Here is a 23,720-nt window from a genome sequence, read left to right as displayed (position 1 = left end):
ATTATAAATAACAGCAAGGAAATCCTAACAAAATAAATTGACGCTCCAAGCAAAGCACATATCATGTGGCGAATAAAAATATAGCTCCAAGTAAAGTTACCGATGAACGAAGACGAAGGAGGGGATGCCTTCCGGGGCATCCCCAAGCTTAGGCTCTTGGCTATCCTTGAATATTACCTTGGGGTGCCTCGGGCATCCCCAATATTAGGCTCTTGCCACTCCTTATTCCATAGTCCATCGAATCCTTACCCAAAACTTGAAAACTTCACAACACAAAACTTAACAGAAAACTCGTAAGCTCCGTTAGTATAAGAAAATAAATCACCACTTCAAGGTACTGTAATGAACTCATTATTTATTTATATTGGTGTTAAACTTAATGTATTCCAACTTCTCTATGGTTTATAAACTATTTTACTAGCCATAGATTCATCAAAATAAGTAAACATCACATGAAAAACAGAATCTGTCAAAAACAGAACAGTCTGTAGTAATCTGGATCAAACGTATACTTCTAGAACTCATAAAATTCTCAAATAAATTGCTGGACCTAAGGAATTTATCTATTAATCATCTTCAAAAATAAATAACTAAATAGAACTCTCCAAATAAAAATGGCAGCAATTCTTGTGAGCGCTAAAGTTTCTGTTTTTGACAGCATGATCAACAAGACTTTCCCAAAGTCTTCCCAAAGGTTCTACTTGGCACAAAAACTAATTAAAAGTATAAAACCACATCTAAACAGAGTCTACATGAATTATTTATTACTAAACAGGAACAAAAAGCAAGGAACAAGAATAAAATTGGGTTGCCTCCCAACAAGCGCTATCGTTTAATGCCCCTAGCTAGGCATGATAATGACAATGATGCTCACATAAAGGATAAGAATTGAAACATAAAGAGAGCATCATGAAGAATATGACTAACACATTTAAGTCTAATCCACTTCCTATGCATAGGTATTTTTTGAACAAACAACTTATGGGAGCAATAATCAACTTGCATAGGAAGGTAAAACAAGCATAACTTCGAAATTTTAAGCACATAGAGAGGAAACTTGATATTATTGCAACTCCTACAAGCATATATTCCTCCCTCATAATAATTTTCAGTAGCATCATGAATGAATTTAACAATATAACCAGTACCTAAAGCATTATTTTCATGATCTACAAGCATAGAAATTTTATTACTCTCCACATAAGCAAAATTCTTCTCATTCAGAATAGTGGGAGTATCATAAGAGACTTGAATACTATAAATTGTTTCCACGTTAAAGGAGTAATGGTCAGAGAAAGCATACTCATAATCATGACAAGTTTTATAAATATAATCATCACTACTCTTTATAGCATAAGTTCTATCACAATAATCATCATAAGTAGCAACTTTGTTCTCATCATAATCACTTTGCGTATCAAAACATGGAAGGCTAAAAATATCATCATTATTAAACATAGCATCCCCAAGCTTGGGACAAACATTAATTGCAGCAAAAATATTCTCAAATATTTCATCCTCATCAAACATAGCTTCCCCAAGCTTGGGCCTTTTCGTATCATAAGCATAATCACTCTCATCATTAATAGTATGGATAGCACCAATAGTATAGCAAACATTATTATCATATTCTTCCAAGCAAGTACCAAAAAGATTTTCAAGATCATAAGAACTATCATTATCTTCCCAATCATAATCATCACAATAAGGAATAGGCATAACGAGATCATCATAAAGTGTATCATCTTCATTTTCATGAGGCACAACAATAATAGGAGCAACTTTATTTGGGAGAGATATATTTTTACCTCTCTTCCTTTTTCTTTTATTCTTCTTCACCACATCATGTGTGGGTTCAATCCTCTTTTTGGAGCTCCTTATTAATGAGATTGGTTGAATAGGAGGCTCCTCCTTGTTACCTGATTCATCATAAGAAATAATAGGAGGGTATTGGGAAGTCTCTTCCCTTTCATTAGTATTCTCTTCATCTTCTATTTGTTTTCTTTTCTTTATGTAATTGGCAATATAAGGATTTTCAATGCAATTCACCGCACAATACATATAAATCTTTTCTAGATCAAAATGAAGAACTTTATCAAGATTAAACTTTGGAATACCCTCAGTTATACGTTTCATTTCTTCATAACCCAAAAGAAGGCTAAGCTCTTTATGATGCTCAAGGGTAATCAAATTATCACAATGTTTGGATACGACTTGATCATGAAACAAATAGCATTGGAGCTTTAAATGACCATGTTCATTGCAAAGTTCACAAGGAGCACGAAAAATATTGAATTTTTCAGCACATTCATCTAGCTCTTCTTGCAAGAATTTGGTCTCTAAGTACTTATGCCTCTTGCAATATCTACCTTCCCTATTTGGTGTGTACTTGCAAACCTAGTCTACTCCACAAAAATTGACATGTTTATAGGAGGCATTTTCATCATAACTAGTGCAATCATCATTAGCATCATGGATATTCAAAGAATTCGTACTAACAACATTGCAATCATGCTCATCATTCAAATATTTAGTGCCAAACATTTTATAGATTTCTTCCTCTAGCACTTGAGCACAATTTAGCTTTCCATCATACTCACGAAAGATATTAAAAAGGTGAAGCGTATGAGACAAACTCAATTCCATTTTTTTGTAGTTTTCTTTTATAAACTAAACTAGTGATAAAACAAGAAACTAAAAGACTCTATTGCAAGATCTAAAGATATACCTTCAAGCGCTAACCACCCCGGCAACGGCGCCAGAAAAGAGCTTGATGTCTACAACACAACCTTCTTCTTGTAGACGTTGTTGGGCCTGCAAGTGCACATGTTTGTAGGACAGTATCAAATTTCCCTCAAGTGGATGACCTAAGGTTTATCAATCCATAGGAGGCGTAGGATGAAGATGATCTCTCTTAAGCAACCCTGCAACCAAATAACAAAGAGTCTCTTGTGTCCCCAACACACCTAATACAATGGTAAATTGTATAGGTGCACTAGTTCGGCGAAGAGATGGTGAAACAAGTGGTATATGGATAGTAGATAAAGGTATTTGTAATCTGAAATAATAAAAACAACAAGGTAGCAAGTGATAAAAGTGAGCGTAAACGGTATTGCAATGTGTTGAAACAAGGCCTAGGGTTCATACTTTCGCTAGTGTAAGTTCCCTCAACAATACTAACATAATTGGATCACATAACTATCCCTCAACATGCAACAAAGAGTCACTCCAAAGTCACTAATAGCGGAGAACGAACGAAGAGATTATGGTAGGGTACGAAACCACCTCAAAGTTATTAATTACAATCAATCCGTTGGGTTGTTCCTATAAGTGTCACAAACAGCCCTAGAGTTCGTACTAGAATAACACCTTAAGACACAAATCAACCAAAACCCTAATGTCACCTAGATACTCCAATGTCACATCAAGTATCCGTGGGTATGATTATATGATATGCATCACACAATCTCAGATTCATCTATTAAACCAACACAAAGGACCTCAAAGAGTTCCCCAAAGTTCTACCAGAGAATCACGACGAAAACGTGTGCCAACCCCTATGCATAGGTTCCCAATGTCACGAAACTCGCAAGTTGGTCACCAAAACATACATCAAGTGTTCTCAAGTCTTTAAAGACTCAATGCGATAAGATCACTTCAAATGGGAAAACTCAATTCATTACAAGGGAGAAGAGGGGAGGAGAAACATAAGATCCAACTATAATAGCAAAGCTCGCGATACATCATGATCGTATCATCTCAAGAACACGAGAGAGAGAGAGATCAAACACATAACTACTGGTACATACCCTCAGCCTCGAGGGAGAACTACTCCCTCCTCGTCATGGAGAGCACCGGGATGATGAAGATGGCCACCGGTGAGGGTTCCCCCCTCCGGCAGGGTGCCGGAACGGGTCTAGATTGGTTTTTTGTGGCTACGGAGGCTTCTGGCGGCGGAACTCCCGATCTATTATGCGTTCTGGAAGTTTTAGGGTATATGGAGTTATATAGGCAGAAGAAGCACGTCAGGGGAGCCACGAGGGCCCCACGAGGCAGGGGGCACGCCCCTACCCTCTTGAGCTCCTCCTTCCTTCCTTGACGTGGGGTCCAAGTCCAATGGGTAGCTTTCGTTTCAAAAATAACTTCTATAATTGATTTCGTTCCGTTTCGACTCCGTTTGATATTCCTTTTCTTTGAAACACTGAAATAGGCATAAAACAGCAAATCTGGGCTGGGCCTCCGGTTAATAGGTTAGTCCCAAAAGTAATATAAAAGTGGATAATAAAGCCCAATATTGCCCAAAACAGTAGATAATATAGTATGGAGCAATCAAAAATTATAGATACGTTGGAGACGTATCACCTGGCAGGGAGCTATGCCGACAGTAAGGTCGCCGGCTTAGACATAGTATATGCCGTCTGGCAGGGGCTATGCCGACGGCAAGGCCGTCGACACAGTTTTGTCTATTTTTTAAATTTTTCGTTTTTGCATTTTTTCCATTCAATTGACAACACAACACATATTTATATGTATATATACAGGAATATCATCATTCTCTAGAACCTCATCTACATAATATGAAAGACATCATCATCATCTAAAGATCATGAACATCGTCATCGTCAAAATTTCTTGAACATAAGTATGAAACATCATCATCGTCAAAATTGCATGAACATAAGTATAAAACATCGACATCATTGTCATCATCTAAAGAACAGTAGGAGGAAGTATGGAACATGGAAAGCATAACAAAATATGGAAAACATCATCATTTAAAAAAGACTAGGATCATCGCCACTGTCGCCACCACCATTAGCTTCAGCCTCACCACTAAGACCACCAGCACCGCCAAGACTAGCACCACTTCGCCAGACTGGAGTGACAGGGCTCCGTGAAGCAGGAGTGGAACCACCAACACCACCACCAAAAACTGATGATCCACCGGTTCCCTACATGTTTGAAAAGAGATTGTAGGGGTAATTATGATAGTGTTGAATCAACAATAACTAGTGGTCTAATAGTTTGGCAATGTACTAACCGGAGTCCCACTGCCTAGTGCCAACCATTCTTGATTGAATAGTTTGGCAATGTACTAACCGGAGTCTCACTACCTAGTGCCACCCATTCTTCGAGCGTAGGCAAGTATGGGTATGCTTCAGAAGGTGGTGGTGCGGGTCCCAGTGATGGTGGATCCATGCGGTTTTGCATAGCCGCAAACATAGCCTGGATGTTAGTTGACCAAGCAAACACAAAGGTCAAGAGAAATGAAAGTGCAAAATTTAGGTTGGTTCTAAGTGGGCAAAACTAACCATCATCATTTGACAGTTGTAATCCTAGTTTCCCTGAACTTGTTGTAAGTACTCCCGTAGCTCGACAAAGACCGCATATGCCTACAATATGACATGATGAAACTAATAAATCATAGCGATGCTAAAAATATAGTGAGAAAGAAAGAAGATAAGGGGGGAATACTTACATCATGCTGGCTGGCTAAGCTCGGCTGGGAACGGGTCGTACTCCCGCTCGGGCTCGGGTTGGTAGCTCGAAGTCGTGTGTAGGAGATAGAAGGAGTGATCACGCCATCGAGGCAGCGACCATGGTACTTCGGCTGGAATGCCACCACCGCCGTCTCGTCGGTCTGCGACAGGATGGGGTCACCAACATCCGGCCAAGGATGGAACCACTAAAACTACTCTATGTAGGCCGTCAGGTTCTTCTCGGTATTGTCGTAGTACTCGCCCTCGCCTTCCTTGCGCTTACTCCACACACACGGGCCAGCCTCCACGTCTCCATGTCTGAGAGCGACTTCTTCAACTTGCCCTCCTGCAATATCAAACAGAAATTAGCCATACATAAGAACACGATGGTAAATAGAAGACAAAGAGTGTATCATGTATGTAGATATACCTTGACTTTCTTGTAGCGCCAGTGGCTCTGCTTTCCTTGGTCGTGTGTTTCATCGGTTCCACGATTAGCCTGGTTTTTTCTTCTCTTGGCAGCAAACTTTGCATCCTGCCCGAGCCACCTATCCACCAAACTGAAGGAAATATGCCCTAGAGGCAATAATAAAGTTATTATTTATTTCCTTATATCATGATAAATGTTTATTATTCATGCTAGAATTGTATTAACTGGAAACATAATACATGTGTGAATACATAGACAAACAGAGTGTCACTAGTATGCCTCTACTTGACTAGCTCGTTAATCGAAGATGGTTATGTTTCCTAACCATGAACAAAAGAGTTGTTATTTGATTAACAGGATCACATCATTAGAAGAATGATGTGATTGACATGACCCATTCCATTAGCTTAGCACCCGATCGTTTAGTATGTTGCTATTGCTTTCTTCATGACTTATACATGTTCCTATGACTATGAGATTATGCAACTCCCATTTGCCGGAGGAACACTTTGTGTGCTACCAAACGTCACAACGTAACTGGGTGATTATAAAGGAGCTCTACAGGTGTCTCCAAAGGTACATGTTGGGTTGGCGTATTTCGAGATTAGGATTTGTCACTCCGATTGTCAGAGAGGTATCTCTGGGCCCTCTCGGTAATGCACATCACATAAGCCTTGCAAGCATTGCAACTAATGAGTTAGTTGTGAGATGATGTATTACGGAACGAGTAAAGAGACTTGCCGGTAACGAGATTGAACTAGGTATTAAGATACCGACGATCAAATCTCGGGCAAGTAACATACCGATGACAAAGGGAACAACGTATGTTGTTATGCGGTCTGACCGATAAAGATCTTCGTAGAATATGTGGGAGCCAATATGAGCATCCAGGTTCCGCTATTGGTTATTGACTGGAGACGTGTCTCGGTCATGTCTACATTGTTCTCGAACCCGTAGGGTCCGCACGCTTAAGGTTTCGATGACAGTTATATTATGAGTTTATGAGTTTTGATGTATCGAAGGAGTTCGGAGTCCCGGATGAGATCGGGGACATGACGAGGAGTCTCGAAATGGTCGAGACGTAAAGATCTATATATTGGACGACTATATTCGGACATCGGAAAGGTTCCGAGTGATTCGGGTATTTTTCGGAGTACCGGAGAGTTACGGGAATACGTATTGGGCCTTATTGGGCCATACAGGAAAGAATAAAAAGGACCTCAAGGGTGGCCGCACCCCTCCCCTTGGTCTGGTCCGAATTGGACTAGGGAAGGGGGGCGCCCCCTTCCTTCCTTCTCCTTTTCCCTTCCTCTTTTCCTATTCCATATGGGAGGTGGAATCCTACTAGGACTAGGGAGTCCTAGTAGGACTCCACACTTGGCGCGCCCCCTCCTAGGGCCGGCCTCCTCCTCCCTTGCTCCTTTATATACGGGGGCAGGGGGGCACCTCTAGACACATAAGTTGATCCACGTGATCATATTCTTAGCCGTGTGCGGTGCCCCCTTCCACCATAATCCTCGATAATATTGTAGCGGTGCTTAGGCGAAGCCCTGCAACGGTAGTACATCAAGATTGTCACCACGCCGTCGTGCTGACGGAACTCTACCCCGACACTTTGCTGGATCGGAGTCCGGGGATCGTCATCGAGCTGAACGTGTGCTAAAACTCGGAGGTGTCGTAGTTTCGGTGCTTGATCGGTCGGGCCGTGAAGACGTACGACTACATCAACCGCGTTGTTATAACGCTTCCGCTGTCGGTCTACGAGGGTACGTAACAACACTCTCCCCTCTCGTTGCTATGCATCACCATGATCTTGCGTGTGCGTAGGAATTTTTTTGAAATTACTATGTTCCCCAACACGAACTCACCCATCTGTCAGTCCTTCCGTAGCACCAAGAAGGAATAACCTAAATAATGGAGGCATCACATGTCATCACGAAACAATCAAATTGACCGCGAATGTTGGAATGAAAAGTCTGTAATACATACCATCAAGTATTACTCCCTACTCAAGGTAAGCCCTAGTCGCTACACTTCTTTCTTACTCATCTTCTGACCAAGGTAGTTGCGATAGTAGTGCGAGATGACCACCCAACGCACCTTGTACTGCATCTGGCGAGCCTTCTTCCTTGTAGCCACCACCAAGATCACATCGGCAGTGGCCTTGTCCTCCTTAAGAACCATATAGTATTGCTACAATCATATTAAAACCAGAATGGAACAAGGCATCTGTTAAGTGATTCAATGATAAACTATGAACGAAACTCAAGACGGGTGATTCTGAAGAGAACTTACCCAAAATTTTGTGATCGCGGCCTTAGCATCCATCCCATACTCCATGACAGTGGTAGCTTCATAGTGCTCCCCAGGTCGTGGCCAAAATCTGTAGCTCCAGGCCCTTGTCTGGCCACGGGTTGTACAGGCTCGGCCAAAACTCCTTCAATAGGGTAGTGATAATGACGTTCGGAATACAGCCGTTGTCTCCAACAAGTTTCCAATTGCTGCAGAAGAATGAAAAAATTAGCATGTGTACAATGAAAATATTAGTATGTGTTCAAAATATGATTGAGAGGCACTTACTCTTTCCCTATGGGTTCAATGAGCCACTTCTGCTCCTCGATAGTAGGAGGTGTAGGGAGTTGCGCAGTACCACGCAGCCACCCCTTCGCGCCACCCGTCGGCAAGTCACCCTACTCCCCGCCACCATCCTCCTCACATGCCTTATCCTCGCCCTCATCTTAAACCTCCTTCTCCTCCTCGCCCTCCTCCTGATCCTCCTCCTGCTCCGCAACCTCCTCCTCCTCGGACTTAGAGGGTGCCTCAGTATAGGAGGGTGTCAAAGACGACCCCCCTATGTTGGACACGGAACACAGTTTCTTGCCCCGACCTCGTCTTCCCCACCCCCTCCTCCTCTAGGGGCTCTCCCCACACCCCCTCCTCCTCTAGGGGCTCTTCCCCACACCCCTGGACCTCCCTATGAGGTGTCGTCCTCAAGTAGTCGGGGGGCACCTGACAGGGTCATCCACTCCAACTAACAGCTCTTTCAATTTGCTTACGAAACCCGCGTCGTCGGCCTTGCCCATGATTAGCAAATTAACCTGCATTTACAAGAGAATAAACAATTAATAAGGATAAAAAATAAATAAGCATACAAAAAAGCACATTAACAACAAAAAATCACATTAAGCATAAAAAGGAACATTAACAAAATATGCAATGTATAAGCATGCTATATATAAATACAAAAAACACATCTTTTTTGTTTACGTCTCTTGGACCAAGACTTCGACATCACTCTCGATGAGTGGTGTAACCACTTTGGCTTCCCCAACAACCATGATGACATCCGCAATGTTTATGAGTTTACTGACCCGCACCCAAGCAATCCTTCAATGAGATGAGCATTCGTTGCTCAAGAGCCAGTAGTATTGAAAGTCCTGTTATATGTTATTTCTATTATGTTATCACTAACTCGGTGCAGGAATGAGGAGAAGTTTCTAACGTGAATGAATAGAATATGATAATTCTGGGGAAAGCAACAAACCTTGATGTCGGTTATTCTCCCAACTTAGGGGCAATAATTTTGCTACACCTCACGCATCAAGCAAATCATGCACAAGGAGATATCGTGTGCGACGGAGTGATCACTATGTTGGCCAAATCCCTTGGTCTCAACTACAATCACCTTTGCCCCATTGTCGGTAACAACCTTGTTCATATTCGTGTTCTTACTAGCGCTGGAATAGTATTAGTTAGCCGTGGTCATCATTCCATCATAATACCTAGAGTGGCACACTTGTTGCCCACTCCTATGCCTAACCATTTTTCCATAGAAGATGGACAATTGCATTATGTTCATAGGCAGGAGAACCTAAGCAGGTAGATGAAGAAGAACTCGCCACCGATGGAGAAGAGGAGCAGCCACAACAAGGAGCCTGCACCACCTATGCAGACCTCAGCAGCCTCCAGGGCTCAATTAATGATATGGGAAACCTCGTTGTGTCCCTTCGAGGCACGTCCACCAACATGAACATGAACTTCTCCAACTGGAGCCAAGACTGGGCTCCTGACCAACCGCCACAATGACCCCGCCGTGGGCTTGCAAAAACTTAAACTTGGGGGAGGCCATCACCACTTATACATCAAGATGTAGTAGTATTATTTGAATAAATTGTAATGAGGTTGTACTTAAGCTCGTGGAGCTTCAAAACACTCGTGCTGCTTTGTTCCAACACTTTTCTTTTTTATTTGCTTTTGTTTTTTGTTTTTTTCCTTTGCGATTTTTTATTTGCAAGTTAGTTTTCAAAAGCCCCCCCAAAAAGCTTTGCTTTTCTCTTACTCTTTTTGCCCCTTGGAGTTAGTTTGCATTTTTGTATTCAGAGGAGTTGATCTACGCTGGATAATGTGGAATGCAAGAGAGTAAGGAAGAGAAGTGTGTAAATTCACAACCGTGAAGGTATGTCCTACGATTCCCGTCTTTTGCATTTGAAATACTTAAAGTAGATGTAGTAGTAGTATGTGTTATATGTGCAAACGGGAGTAAGTCTTGATAATTAAGACAAAAGGTTGTGTTCTAGTAGCTGAAATAATTTTGTAGCCTTTGTTCCGTTTAAGATCTAGATAATCATGACTTTTCGTGGGACAGTTTTGAAATGAAATGATCTTAACTGAGAATAACCATGCACAAGAGAAAGTCTTCAAAGACTTGGGTGTTTAGAAAAATTGTAGAGAATATTATGTTTGAAATGCTCAACCCGATATTGTTAATTTTAATAGACTTGATAGCAGTGGCGGAGCTTGGCCCAGAAATCTGGGCAGGCCGACTGTAGGAAATTATTCTAGGGGTTGTGTTTCATTGGCCAAAAATACATATATACTGCAGGAAAATTGCATGGCCTGGGCGGGCCACGGCCAATTCGGCCGTGCCATATCTCCACCACTGCTTGATAGCACTTGTGGATTAAATTCTCTAGAGGAATTTAGTTGAAGGGTGAACGAGATTACGCCAAAAAATTGTGTTGTATCTCTTACATGGTGCTTCAGCTTCTTGCTGGTGCCCTGGCCCTGCTACTCTATGCACGTGCACGTGTGTAAATGTGGCTTCGTCACCTTTCTTGATGTTATGTTGAGGACTCAGCTAGCCAATGAATGATCCACCAAGAGCGATAGCTCGAATTTCGGCTATGAGTTTGTTACCGTACATAGTGGCAACACTACAAATGCATATTATTCAGCTTTCTCTTGAATTGGTGTGTATATGGTTAATAAAGGGGACTGATGAAATGAGCTCGAAAGAGACAAATATCCAAGGTCCATAGTTCCCAAACATTAATACATAGCGATGCACTATGCATGATCACTTATCTGGCATAATCCCTTCACATGACAATCAGAGTTTCAGCAAACAATGGTTGAAATAAAGTGCTTAATAGCCTTGAGGATGAGATAATTGTGGGCATGTTTATGAGCACTAAAGCATCATGTTTTTCTTCATGCCTTTCACTCCCTACAATATGTTTTTATGGCTCTATCAAAGATCCTCTTCTGTGCACTCCCGGCTAGAAAGTTTTGTCTAGAATAAATAGAATGTAGTGTTGCAAAGTTGTTTTATCTAGTAGATCAAGAACTTTGTGTTAATAATCTTTGATTCACTAACACTTGCACAATAATCATGCCACCGCTACAGCTATGCTAAGTTTTTAGGTCAAGAAGCGGAGGGCTATCTAGGTGTACCGATCGTAATTGAACCAAAACCTTCTCGTTATTTCGGTTTAAACAACTAAGTTCCTTATAATTCAGATTTTTCTCTATGTTTCTCGAGGATGATCAAGTTTAAACTTGGGGGAGTTGATGAGTGATATTTTTACACTCATTCACCCTTGTTTAGACCGAGATATTTCATTTAAAAAGAGATATTCGCTTTGATATTGTTACTAATGACAAATGAATGCAAAGGATTCCACAAATCCTCTCTTTGATGTGTTCCACAGGAAATGGGCTAAAAAGGGAAGAAATCATGTGGGAACATGGAAAGCAATGGAAATGAAGAAAGAAGGAATCAACAGGAGGTGTGCCAGAAGAAACAGCGCAAAAGTCGAGATTCCATATGATCATGAGCGTTCGTATAAGCAGTCGTATGGCATGGATTTTGAGGCAGATCGTCCACTTGAACAACTTACATGAAGGTGGGCCATCAAAATGTCAACGCGGGAGCATCGAATGAATCCAGAACTAAACCATTTTCGTCATCATCCACAAACCCTAGTCGTCGTCATTTCCATCTCCATAGCCACTATCACCACCATAGTGCTTCCTCATCTAGTTCATACTTGAAATCGTGCATCGCACAAGGCAACCATTGTAAGAAATATTTGTAATCAATCAATCTTCAAGATGTATTCTTCAATCGTGCATCGCATAATTGATTCCTGATGCATGACTCGTGTCGGTCAACATGTTATTTGGACACATCCCCCACTTCGGTTTGTAAGATGCACATCCCGATGGGTGACTTCCAGCGCACAAATTAAGATCATATCTGGTCCCAACACAAATACATGGTTGTAAGCGTTAAGACCTCATACCCGTACCTCTTTTATTAGAAGTGTTTGAATCACTATTTGTTTGATTTATCCGGTCAAAAGCTGGAATTGATCCTTTAACAAAATCTTCATAGAGACTATCGCTTCAAGTGAATCTTCCTCTCGTGGGTTTGATAACCCAGGGTCTCCTCTAGGGGAAAATAGGTGCGGGATACACATTTCTGTTCCATTGCCGAATCACTAAAAGGAGGTATCACCTCCGAACATTCATAGGCAAGGAAGGACCGCCCCTGTAGGTACTTAGTTTGAATAAGTTGTAGCCAAAGTCCCCCCTTCCACACAAAGGATCCACCAGATCCACCTAACCATGCGGTCGACATTCATGCGATAATATGCATGGTTGCTAACACCTCCCATGTCCTTAGGTAAGCAAATATTATCCCCCTTCACCACATGGTATTTTTGCCAGCTATCCGCCGCTTTCCAGAAGAAGTGGGAGATGTATTTATCGAAGGAGTAATGCACTCCCTCCAATAGGATATACAACCCCATCATATACATGGGGAGACTAGAAAGGGAGAAGTCAATAAGAACGGTCTTACTCCCTGGACGTAAGACATCCGCACCAATTCTTCGAACTAGACACGACGTGACCCATAAGCGGGTCCAACTCACTAAAGGGTATTCACGAATACGACATCGACATCCCTAAGTATGCAATGGGAAAGGAGGACAAACTGCAGTTCAGGTTTTCGGTAATCCACTGTCGCTCGTCATCCGAGTACCCTAAAACTACAACTTTGCTCTTGCCGAAGTTGACCTTAAGACCGGACATGGCCTCAAAGCACAGAAGGAGGAACTTGAGATTGCAACCAAGTAGAGAGGTCATGTTTTCGGTCTTCCGTTCGAGGGCGGTTCACGGGATCTTCATCAATGGTTCGAGGGACTCCAAGTACGATCTACACCGACTCGTTTACTTCCATTGTTCCTGGGTGGTCGTAGGGCGGAAATTTTTGTTTTCTACTATGTTTCCCAACACTCAAAGTACAGAAGGAGGAACTTGAGATTGATAATATCAAGATCCGAACCCTCCACCATAATCATGGTGCATCCGCATATTGTAGATGCGTGAAGCCACTACTAGGTATTAAATGCCTAGCCACACAAGTGATGTGACATGCGATCCTAGTTTATCCAGGATAGCCGCAAGGGCGTCAACCGCAAGATTAAAGAGGAGGGGACACTATAAGAAAAAGACATCCGTGACATTTTGGTCCGATCATAAATATTTTCTATCATCACTTCCATGACAATAATAGAGACAAAAACATGAACCAATAATGGATGTGTAGGGCACCTACTTCTATGACAAAAAATTCGAGGGAAAATAGGCTTTTGGTCCTCGGCGGGCCGGCAGCACACCTATATGCGTTTCTTTGGGCCTTCCATGACTTAGAAAATCATGGTAGAAGTCAAGGCGAGATTTTTTGGGGGGGTTTCTCTGCCTCGCGCGGCATACGGCGGGGTGATCGGGAGGGGTGGTTTGCGTGTACATGTGTGAGCAGGGGCAATCCCTAGAACACACCCAAACCCTTGGAGGTTGCCTCGTTGCTGCCCTGCGCCCAGTTTCTCCCTCGCATCTCGTTGATCTAGACGTCGATGCCGCTAGGCTACTTATCCCTCTAGTTTTCTCAGCAGCTCTTAGTTCTAGACGGTGAAACTTTGCTAAACCACTACTTCGGTACATGTGCAATCCGTAGAGATATCATGCTTTCAATCTTCTTTCGAGGGATTGTTCACGGGACTTCAAGAATGATCTACACAACTCTCCTTCTGTTGCTACTTGAAGTTGGTAACGATCAGATCTAACCTTGTATGCATCTACATAGTGATCCTGGGAACTTGATCCATAGGATGAATTTTTATGTTCTACTATGTTCCCCAAAAAGGCCTATGGGTCGTCCCAGAGGGAATGGCCCAGGAGTGGGGAGGAGGAGGGCTACGGGATCATCATTTGCGACAATGGCGGTCAACAAGGAGGAGGGAGCGGCAGCGCGATCAGCAACGGCACGAGCCCTGTTCCATCCCAGCACCGGGGATGAGGGAGGGTTGCATGAAGATAGTGGAAGGGAGTCCCTCCAGAGCGCTCCATGGATGCCCAGAAGTCGCGGATGGTGGTGACACAGGCATCTAAGAATGTGGAGTACCATCCACTGGAATCCTGGTTGGAGTTGTCCTTGTCGCTGGACGAAAAGGGTAGTGGGTCCATAGGGATGATTCCGTGAGCGCGAAAGTCACACATGGCGATCTTGATGACGACAATATCGTTGTCAGGGAGCTTAACTCGGATGGGGGTGTTTTCGTGCTACACCATGACGAGGGTGCAAACACTCACACGGTCTTCCCAGACGGTGCAATAACGGCGCACACGTCGCCAATTTTCCTAAAAAAGTAATCGAACCCCGGGCCAGGCCATAGCTTGTGGGGGTAGTCGGAAGTCTTGATCTCAGCAGTGTCCTTGTAGAGCGCAATGGAATGATGGTCAATGTGCTTTGGCCTCTCGAAGGAGAGCGCATTTTCTTCATGATCGATGGGGTCATAGCGGGTAACAAGCTAGCAAACCACGACGTTCGGGCAGGAGACCAGAGCCGAACCATGAGCTTGACAAGGAATCCCCTTTCTAGGGTAATCAAGATTATGAAAATGTCTGGTGATCACCTTCTTCGTGCAAGATCAACCCTGACTAAGGCTTGACCATTGTAGTCCATAAGCCATGATGGCATATGTGGCATGTTCTTTGTGAACAACGCTGCAAAGATCTTTGTGGTCTTAGAACCTTTGTTGTTCGAACATCCACCAACAAGAAATAGGAGACTGTCAACTATCCGAACCTAGGGATACATCATGGAGCAAATTCTAGTTTGCATCCCTCGAAACTCAAACTCCTCACTTACTTGCAAGTTATTTTTCCTAAGCCTTACCATGTTAGCTTGCATGTGTACTGTTGTTTAAGGAACAACTAGTTTCAAGTCTAAAACTAGTCAACCCCCTAAATTTTGCCATATGCAGTAATTAAAAGGGAGAGAGTTGCCATGCTAATTAACGAAAAAGAATGTGAAAATCGTCACAACCCGCTGACTAAGCACACATAAAAGAGACACCACACACACCAATGAGGACTGTGGTCATTGCATCTAATTGTGTGCTTTTTGGTTCATTTCTTAGTAATAGATGTTTTAAGATGGAGCAAAAGCGCACCATGCAGTGGCGGAGCCAGAATTCGAGTATAGGGGGGGGGGAGTACATATATTGATCTAATCTCGTTGACAATTACTCGCCGCTGCTACTAAATTTGTCGATCGTTGGGGGGGGGGGGGGGGGGGAGGGGGCAGGCCCCTGCTCGTCCCCCCTGGCTCCGCCCCTGGCACCATGTAACTGCGATCTACGACTATCTCGAACGATACCATTTGCTCAGGTTAAGATACATGCAATCAATTTGCGCATAACAAAATTCTTTACCTCGTGGCAGCAACTGATATGTTATGCTTACTTTGGAAGGTAAAAAATCGCATAAGTGCGATACTCAATAGATATTGTGATTGTGACCTATGAGGACGAGTATATGGAGAGCTTTATTACCTCTGTCGACCTATCAAGTCCAATACGTATTACTATATTATCCTTTGTGTTGATAAAAGGGCTTCATAGATGATCGAAATATGTTGCAGGCCGGTTTTTGGGACATCTACATGCAATGACCAGTAATAACATGAGGTCATTGCAAACGATCATATACTTTTTGGGCCATTTCTTACTCAATTTTGTAGACCAAGCAAATATTACCCAGCCTAACAACAACAAAGGATTAAGAAACAAATAATTGGCATTTTGTTATCTCTTAGATAGCTAGCTTATCTTTGTCTTGCTGGGCGTCTAGTTCAATTTTTTCTATCTTTTTTAAGAATGTGTTACAATTTTATTTTCTCGCGGCATATCGGCTTTAACTTAATTTACTTGCAGGAGCAGCAGGATATGTATGTAACGGCACTGTGCAAGCATGTGCGTCAAAGGAAATGTCACATTCATAAACTCGGGCATCTGATCTCGATCGTGCTGTGAGTGCATGCACCTTGCACTCACCTTTGTTCTAGATAGGACAGACGAAAGCAAAGAGCCACCTATTAGCTTTATCATGCTCATCGGACAATGATGCACACGATACAGTTTCAATAATTCAGGACCATCTGCTATGACCTAGTAGTCCGCCTGCATCCTCTCATATATAGTCCATAGGCGAATCATCATTTCCTCGTCCAGAACACGCACGAGATCTGCGACGTCTTTCTATATAGTTTTGCGAATATCGCAATCATTGTCGGTAGTACTGTTCTTCGTCCCGTCGTCTTCCCGAGGACGAAGCCCAAGTGTGCGTCCAACCAATCTGGCGTTTTGTGCTAGTAGTACATAGGTCATGATATTTTGGCTTTCACGTGGTCAGTTGCTAATTTCTTGGTTGCCTCTAGATTCTTGCCAGCTCCCCCACATTTCCTTCACGAATCTTCCAAAAAAATTGGCCAACAAAGCGCTAGCCAATTTTTGGGGTTGGCAAAAATTGGCAGGGCATGCTATCATGAAGCAAGCACACCCTAGTTCACCTGCATGCATAGTCCACAGACGAATCATTTCATCGTCCAACACGCAGGAGATCTGCGCTCTGCGGCGCCTTTGCACATACATCAAGATCGTAATCATTGCCGGCAGGGGGGCGTAAAGGCAGCCCACGGATGTCCGAGATCCACGACGGGTCATTGGATAGCTCCGTCCATGGACGCAATACTGTTCTTCCGCCCCACAACTCTGGCGACAGGCGCACGCCGTCGCCGGCCACGCACTTGCTGACTTGTCCCGCTGAAGCTTCAACCACTCGTATGCTTCCCCGAAACAGGACTCGTCTCCTCTCAGAAAAGAGAAAGATGCGTTGGACGCGACAGGGTTCGTCCTCGCCACCTTACGTGCCACCGGGACGGGACGGGACACAAGGGAAGGACGGGACGGCACCTCACCTCAGTGCAGCCAAAGCCAACGCCCGGAGCCGTGCGTACCATGGGTCGCGACGGCCGGCGACGAGACGTTTTATCTGTCAGCAGCTCAGCATCGCACTATTGTTAACCGTACTGTCCTGTGGGACAGCGGAATAACCTGGTTCTTATCAGAGGCGATCGACCGGGGCAAGTGCCGGGCACAGGGCTGTGGACCTCCGGGTGGCATCGGCATTGGCAGAATGTGCGCCGACGTGGTCGACGCACACCACATAGCGGCGCCACATCGTGCTGCTCGTGTTCACACATGGCGCGATCGATCGTCGATCGATTCGGATCGGATCGAGCGAGGCACGATTTGTTCCAGAAAGGTGGCGCGCGTGTCACCAACACCTGATGTGACGGCGATGTTACTTGCCCCCGCCACTCCTGTCGCTCCCCTATGCGGAGCTACAAAAAGGTAGCGCGCGCATTGCTTCTCCCATGACCATGTGGTAGTAGTAGAGTCGAGAGCTCTTGCTCCTTGGCCATAACGTACGTGCACACGACTGCCCCTTGACTTGAACTGTTCCGGGAGAGGGGATGGCTGGCGGCATGGCTCCGCTGGGGGTGAAGAAGGAGAGGGCGGCGGAGTACAATGGCCAAATGACGCTCGCCGTCGCCATGGCCTGCGTCGTCGCCGCCATCGGGGGCTCCATCTTCGGCTACGACATCGGGATCTCCGGTACGTACCCACTAGCTAGCTAGCTAGGCTAGGTGCATGCATGAACAATCATGTTGTTCTATCCTTTTCATTATTATATCTCGGTTGAGCCACTCACTTGGGGTTCGGTTGTACAGTACGAGTGTGGCTATTTTTCTCTGCCGTGCTTGTTGCCATTGACCCTACAGGTAGACCCCTATGTGTTGTTTCTAAGCCGAGCTCAAAACCTAACAGCATGTAGCAATTCATACTGTTGTGATAACCTAAACCGAACACGCTTCTCACAGTCTCACAAGTCGGGGTCGGGCTTCTCGATTATTCTAGCTAGAAGAGGTAGCCTCTAGGCGAAGAGGAAACCCTAGCTACCGAATTTTACTCGGATGCTGGATGCTGTTAGGTTTAGGTTATCAAAGAGAAGAGAGAGTTTTTAGAAGCATGCAGGCAGTAAATACGTACATATCGGATGTCTTATACTACTAGCAGGATCATCACGTAACGTTGTAGCGATCTGTAACTTTGAAGCCAATCCAATCAAACTCCTGATAAGTATATGGATTTTTTCCATGAATAATCAAAATAATTGTTCTAAAAAACCAAAAATGGATAACCCAGACCTCCCCATCATGCTATGCCTACAACCATTTTTTTATTAAACATAAAATAACTCCAAGTCATCGAGTGCCAAAGGTTCACAGCAAGACACGACCACACCTTGCCGAAACAAAATTACTACATAGTTCATCCACATAATCTGCTACTGGCACGCCATTTAAACTGGTTGAACAAACAATGTGCGACCGTTTCCAAGCGGATGCACCCGACGGCCATAAGCCTTGCGTGTCTACATGTTGTAGTGATGACCATGTACGAGTTGAAGCCGTAGCTCCGAAGATAATCTGCAAAAAAAGGGAAAATATATTAGTTAAAAACACAATCATTTAGGCAATTCCAAATTGCGCAAAGAATGGCACAAACTCCTACTCGGGTGTGACCCTTCAGATTATGGCGAATACCATCCACATCAAATCAAAGAGGCGAATGAACATGATGGGAATAATGATGAATAGTTTCCTCTTGGTCACAAAAACAACAATAATGATGAATACCATCCCCTCTTTAGGTATCTAAAAAAAGAGCATGAACATGAATAGGCTCGAAGAACAACGTTGATGAGGGTAAGTCGTCCTCCATATGACAAAGGCCTACCCTTGCGACTGTTGAGCTTGTTTTGGGAATAGTCTTCAGCTACTTTCCATTCCTTGTTGGTGAGCCTATAGTGATGAATGAGGACTCTGATGTATGCAAATGGAAGGGATCCCACCTCACAGCCAAATAGATGCATGTACTGGCTCTCCTCTTTGGCCTTACCAAAATAGGATATCTTACTTTTGTGCAAATTAGTTTTCACACCCCAAACTTGTTCGGGAAGACACGTGATCAAACTAATCGCCTTTTTAAGGTCATGTTCATAAAAATGACCATGTAAACCACATGCTAGAGGACAGTCACACTTTCATCAATCAGATGTGGAATAAGGTCCCCAACCCGACCATCCTCCTTAGCCTCTGCTATAAGAATAGAGTACATATCTGCGCTATTTTAAATAGAATTGGTGACATGGGGTCACCTTCCTCAATCCCTTCTGGGTATGGAAATAATGACTGCTATCACCATTGACCTTAACCCCAACACTCTCTCCTTGAACATAAGAGTCCACTTGTTGCCTGCATTCAACCGTAAATCATTCCCGCGAAGGGCTTGCTCAAAAGAAATAACAGTTTACTTTGTTGTATGCCTTTTCAAAGTTCACCTTAAAGTTAACTCCATCGAGTTTCTTAGTGTGTAGCTCAATAATTATCATGAAGGACGACCACTTCCTCAACAATATTGCGAATAGGCATAAAGTTGTCCGGGTTGGGTACACCAGAGTATGAGCCATACTAGTCAATCGGACTAGAATGTTTGGCTCTCGGGTGTAATTACACCTGATTTTTTAAAATTGTAATTTGTAAGGAAGTCAAAAATCCTGAAACTTTTTACGAACAAAGTAGATTATTGTTGCACTCGTATAAAAACTTTCGCGAAGAAATGCTTTCATGTTGTTGTGGACGTAAAAAAACAAATTTGTCGCTATATACGCCATACTGTTCACGCTATTGTCAGAGAGTACTTGTCATTTTTGTCAGAATTTTGTCAGAGAATATTCCGTTGCAGAATATTTTTTGTACGCCAAAAACGACAGCTCAACTTTGTTGCGAAAAAGTTTTGGAACGTTTTGACTTTTTCTGAATATATATATAATACGTAACCAGGTGTAATTACCACCACGTTCCAAAGGGTATTTGCCATCTATTTGTGCCTACCTTAGTGAACATTTTAAAACTGGTATTCAACAAGCATATGGGTCATAATTAGTCAACCCGAACAACAGAAGCCTGATAATTCCAAAGTTGATGTCACTCTAGGGATGAAAACGGAGTGGAAACTTAAAACGGAAAGGAAATACGGAAATTTGCAAAACAAAAAATAAAATAGAATTTTTTACGCTTAATCGGAAACAAAAACAGAATGATGTTTTTCGGCGGAACATGCATGGAAACAGAACTTTCCAATTCCGTGAATATAGAATTTCTAGTTTTACTATGGGCTTCTGGCTGTTTTGTAGCCCAATAATCAAACAACAAACAATGACAAAATGAGCAGAATGATCGATGTGAGGCCCAACTTCTACAACCATGCACCTACTCAACTAGGCCCTACGTAATTGTCCAGTACTAACACAATACTACGCTAAGTCGCTAACCTAATCATGTTATTTTGTAGCCATGTTCAATTAACTAAGGTTGTTAGTTTGCCTGGGTTTTATCTATGGTCCAAGGGAGTTTTAACTTCCAGCCAACACCTGCTTTCGTTTCCGTATCCGCTCCGCGTTCGTTTTCGATAGTATCTGTTTTCATATTCATTCCGGATTTCTGTATTCATTTTCACTTCTGCAAAAAAAAATGAAAACAAATATGGTAGCATCCAGTTCCGTCCGGTTTCGTTCCGTTTTCATCCCTATGTCACTCTGTCTAACTTATTACACATGTTGCTACAGGAGTAAACACCATGGACCCGTTCCTCGAGAGGTTCTTCCCGGTGGTGTTCCGGCGAAAGAACTTGGTAAGCTTAGACAACTACTGCAAGTACGACAACCAGGCCCTCTCTGCCTTCACATCCATCCTCTATCTCTCCGGCCAAGTCTCTACACTTGCGGCCGCGCCGGTGACAAGGAACTACGGCCGCCGTGCCAGCATTATCTGCGGCGGCATCAGCTTTCTTATCGGCGCAGCCCTTAACGCGGCGGCTGTGAACCTCACGACGTTAATCCTCGGCCGCGTCATGCTTGGCGTCGGCATCGGTTTCGGCAATCAGGTGTGGTAAGCTCAGACATACGGAGAGTGGGTGATTGCATGTGTGCTTGTACAGCATTGCCACTGAACAACTTCTTGGTGCCATCGTAGGCTGTGCCGCTGTACTTGTCGGAGATGGCGCCGGCGCACCTCCGCGGCGGGCTGAACATGATGTTCCAGCTCGCGACGACGCTTGGCATCTTCTCGGCGAACATGATCAACTATGGCACGCAAAAAATCAAGCCGTGGGGTTGGCGTCTCTCGCTTGGTCTTGTGGCAGCGCCGGCGCTGCTGATGACGGTGGGCGGGATCCTCCTCCCCGAGACGCCGAACAGCCTCATCGAGCGCGGGCGCGTCGAGGAGGGTCGGCGTGTGCTGGAGCTGATCCGAGGAACCGCGGATGTCGACGCCGAGTTCACGGACATGGCGGAGGCGAGTGAACTGGCCAACACCATCAAGCACCCGTTCCGGAACATCCTGGAGCGGCGCAACCGGCCGCAGCTGGTGATGGCCGTGTGCATGCCGGCATTCCAGGTCCTGACGGGCATAAACTCCATCCTCTTCTACGCGCCGGTGCTGTTCCAGAGCATGGGCTTCGGCGCCAGCTGGTCCCTATACTCCTCCATGCTCACTGGCGCCGTGCTCTTGTTCTCCACGCTCATTTCAATCGCCACCGTCGACCGGCTTGGCAGGAGGAAGCTGCTCATCAGCGGCGGCATCCAGATGATCATTTGCCAGGTGATCGTGGCGGCGATACTGGCGGTGAAGTTCGACGCAGACAAGCATCTATCCCGGGGCTGCTCGATCGCGGTGGTGTTCGTGATCTGCCTCTTCATGCTCGCGTTCGGGTGGTCGTGGGGGCCGCTGGGGTGGACGGTGCCGAGCGAGATCTTCGCCCTGGAGACGCGGTCGGCGGGGCAGAGCATCACGGTGGCCGTCAACCTCTTCTTCACCTTCATCATCGCGCAGGCGTTCCTGTCGCTGCTCTGCGCCTTCAAGTTCGCCATCTTCATCTTCTTCGCTGCGTGGATCGCCGTCATGACCGCCTTCGTCTACGTCTTCCTGCCGGAGACCAAGGGCGTGCCCATCGAGCAGATGGTGCTGCTCTGGAGCAAGCACGGGTTCTGGAAGAACGTCATGCCGGGCATGCCACTCGAGGACGGATGGGGACCCGCTGGGGATAGTGCTCTTGCCGATATCAGCATTCACAAGTGAAAATCATTTGTGAACAGCGGATATAGATATGCGTGGCTCACAGCACGCGACGCGCGCGTGCTTGCAGTGGTTGGAACGTGTGCGTCTGCGTTAGTTAGCTCTACTAACTCATCGTGTTGTATCAGAGTGCACACACGCCGCACCCGCACGCGCTCACTTTTGGTGGGTGTGAAGCGTATGCTCTCGTCCTATGCTTGGATAGCGTGAGTAGGGCGTGGTCAGTGTTTTCCTAGCGTGCCTAAGAAACATACAAGTTTTTTTTAAGGAGGCTTACCCCTGGCCTCTGCAACGATGCATACGGTCATCTTATTAAAAAGTGTCTAGAAACTACTAACCACAGTGCGTTATTACGAAAAAACATACATAGAAAATATCGGTGCTTTCCTCTTTTCTTTCGGTAATCATGCTCTATACTTCTTAGGGCAGTCTCATTGAGTAGTAGGGCGTTTTGGAAACCGACGGAGGCCTTATCTTTGAAATTTCAAAATTCAAACTTTTGAGTTTCACAAAATTCTGAAAAAAAATACACATGCATACAAGGATGTAATGTGTATGCGTGTAAAATTTCAGGATGAAATTCCTTGAATTGTGAGTTGCACAAAAAAAATGAAGGACTTTAAGGATGAATAGTACATATCATGTGCAAAAAAACATAAGGATGAATAATACATATACTAAAAAGCCCCAGATCTGTTTACTTTGTGTAGCTCTCACTTTAACGTACTTCAATCTGAAATTTTACACATGTACATTATGTGTCTAGGTATGTGTGTATTTTTTTCAGAATTTTTTAAAACCGAAAAGTTTAATTTTGTTTAAATGTTTCCAATTTAAGGCCTCCATGAAACTTGTTCTCCATTTCGCATTTTTGAGTCTCAGTGCACTATATCTGAAGCTATATGTGGTGACAGTAAATAGA

General features: G+C 44.2%; 1 protein-coding gene across 1 annotated transcript; it reads left to right on the top strand.

Moving 5' to 3' along the window:
* Positions 1 to 17,997: 17,997 nt before the first annotated feature.
* On the top strand, positions 17,998 to 23,008 carry LOC125532445 (sugar transport protein 7-like). Its single transcript, XM_087522842.1, has 3 exons — positions 17,998 to 18,215; positions 21,292 to 21,608; positions 21,698 to 23,008. Exons 1-3 carry the CDS (start codon positions 18,074 to 18,076, stop codon positions 22,799 to 22,801), a joined length of 1,563 nt encoding a protein of 520 aa, XP_087378968.1. The 5' UTR covers positions 17,998 to 18,073; the 3' UTR covers positions 22,802 to 23,008.
* Positions 23,009 to 23,720: the final 712 nt, after the last annotated feature.

This window comes from Triticum urartu, chromosome 5A, assembly GCF_056163025.1.
Source record: "Triticum urartu cultivar PI428250 chromosome 5A, HENAU_Tu73, whole genome shotgun sequence".
NCBI classification, from domain to species: domain Eukaryota; kingdom Viridiplantae; phylum Streptophyta; class Magnoliopsida; order Poales; family Poaceae; genus Triticum; species Triticum urartu.
The sequence above is the reverse complement of the archived record's forward strand: the minus strand, read 5'-3'. Positions and strand labels throughout refer to the sequence as shown.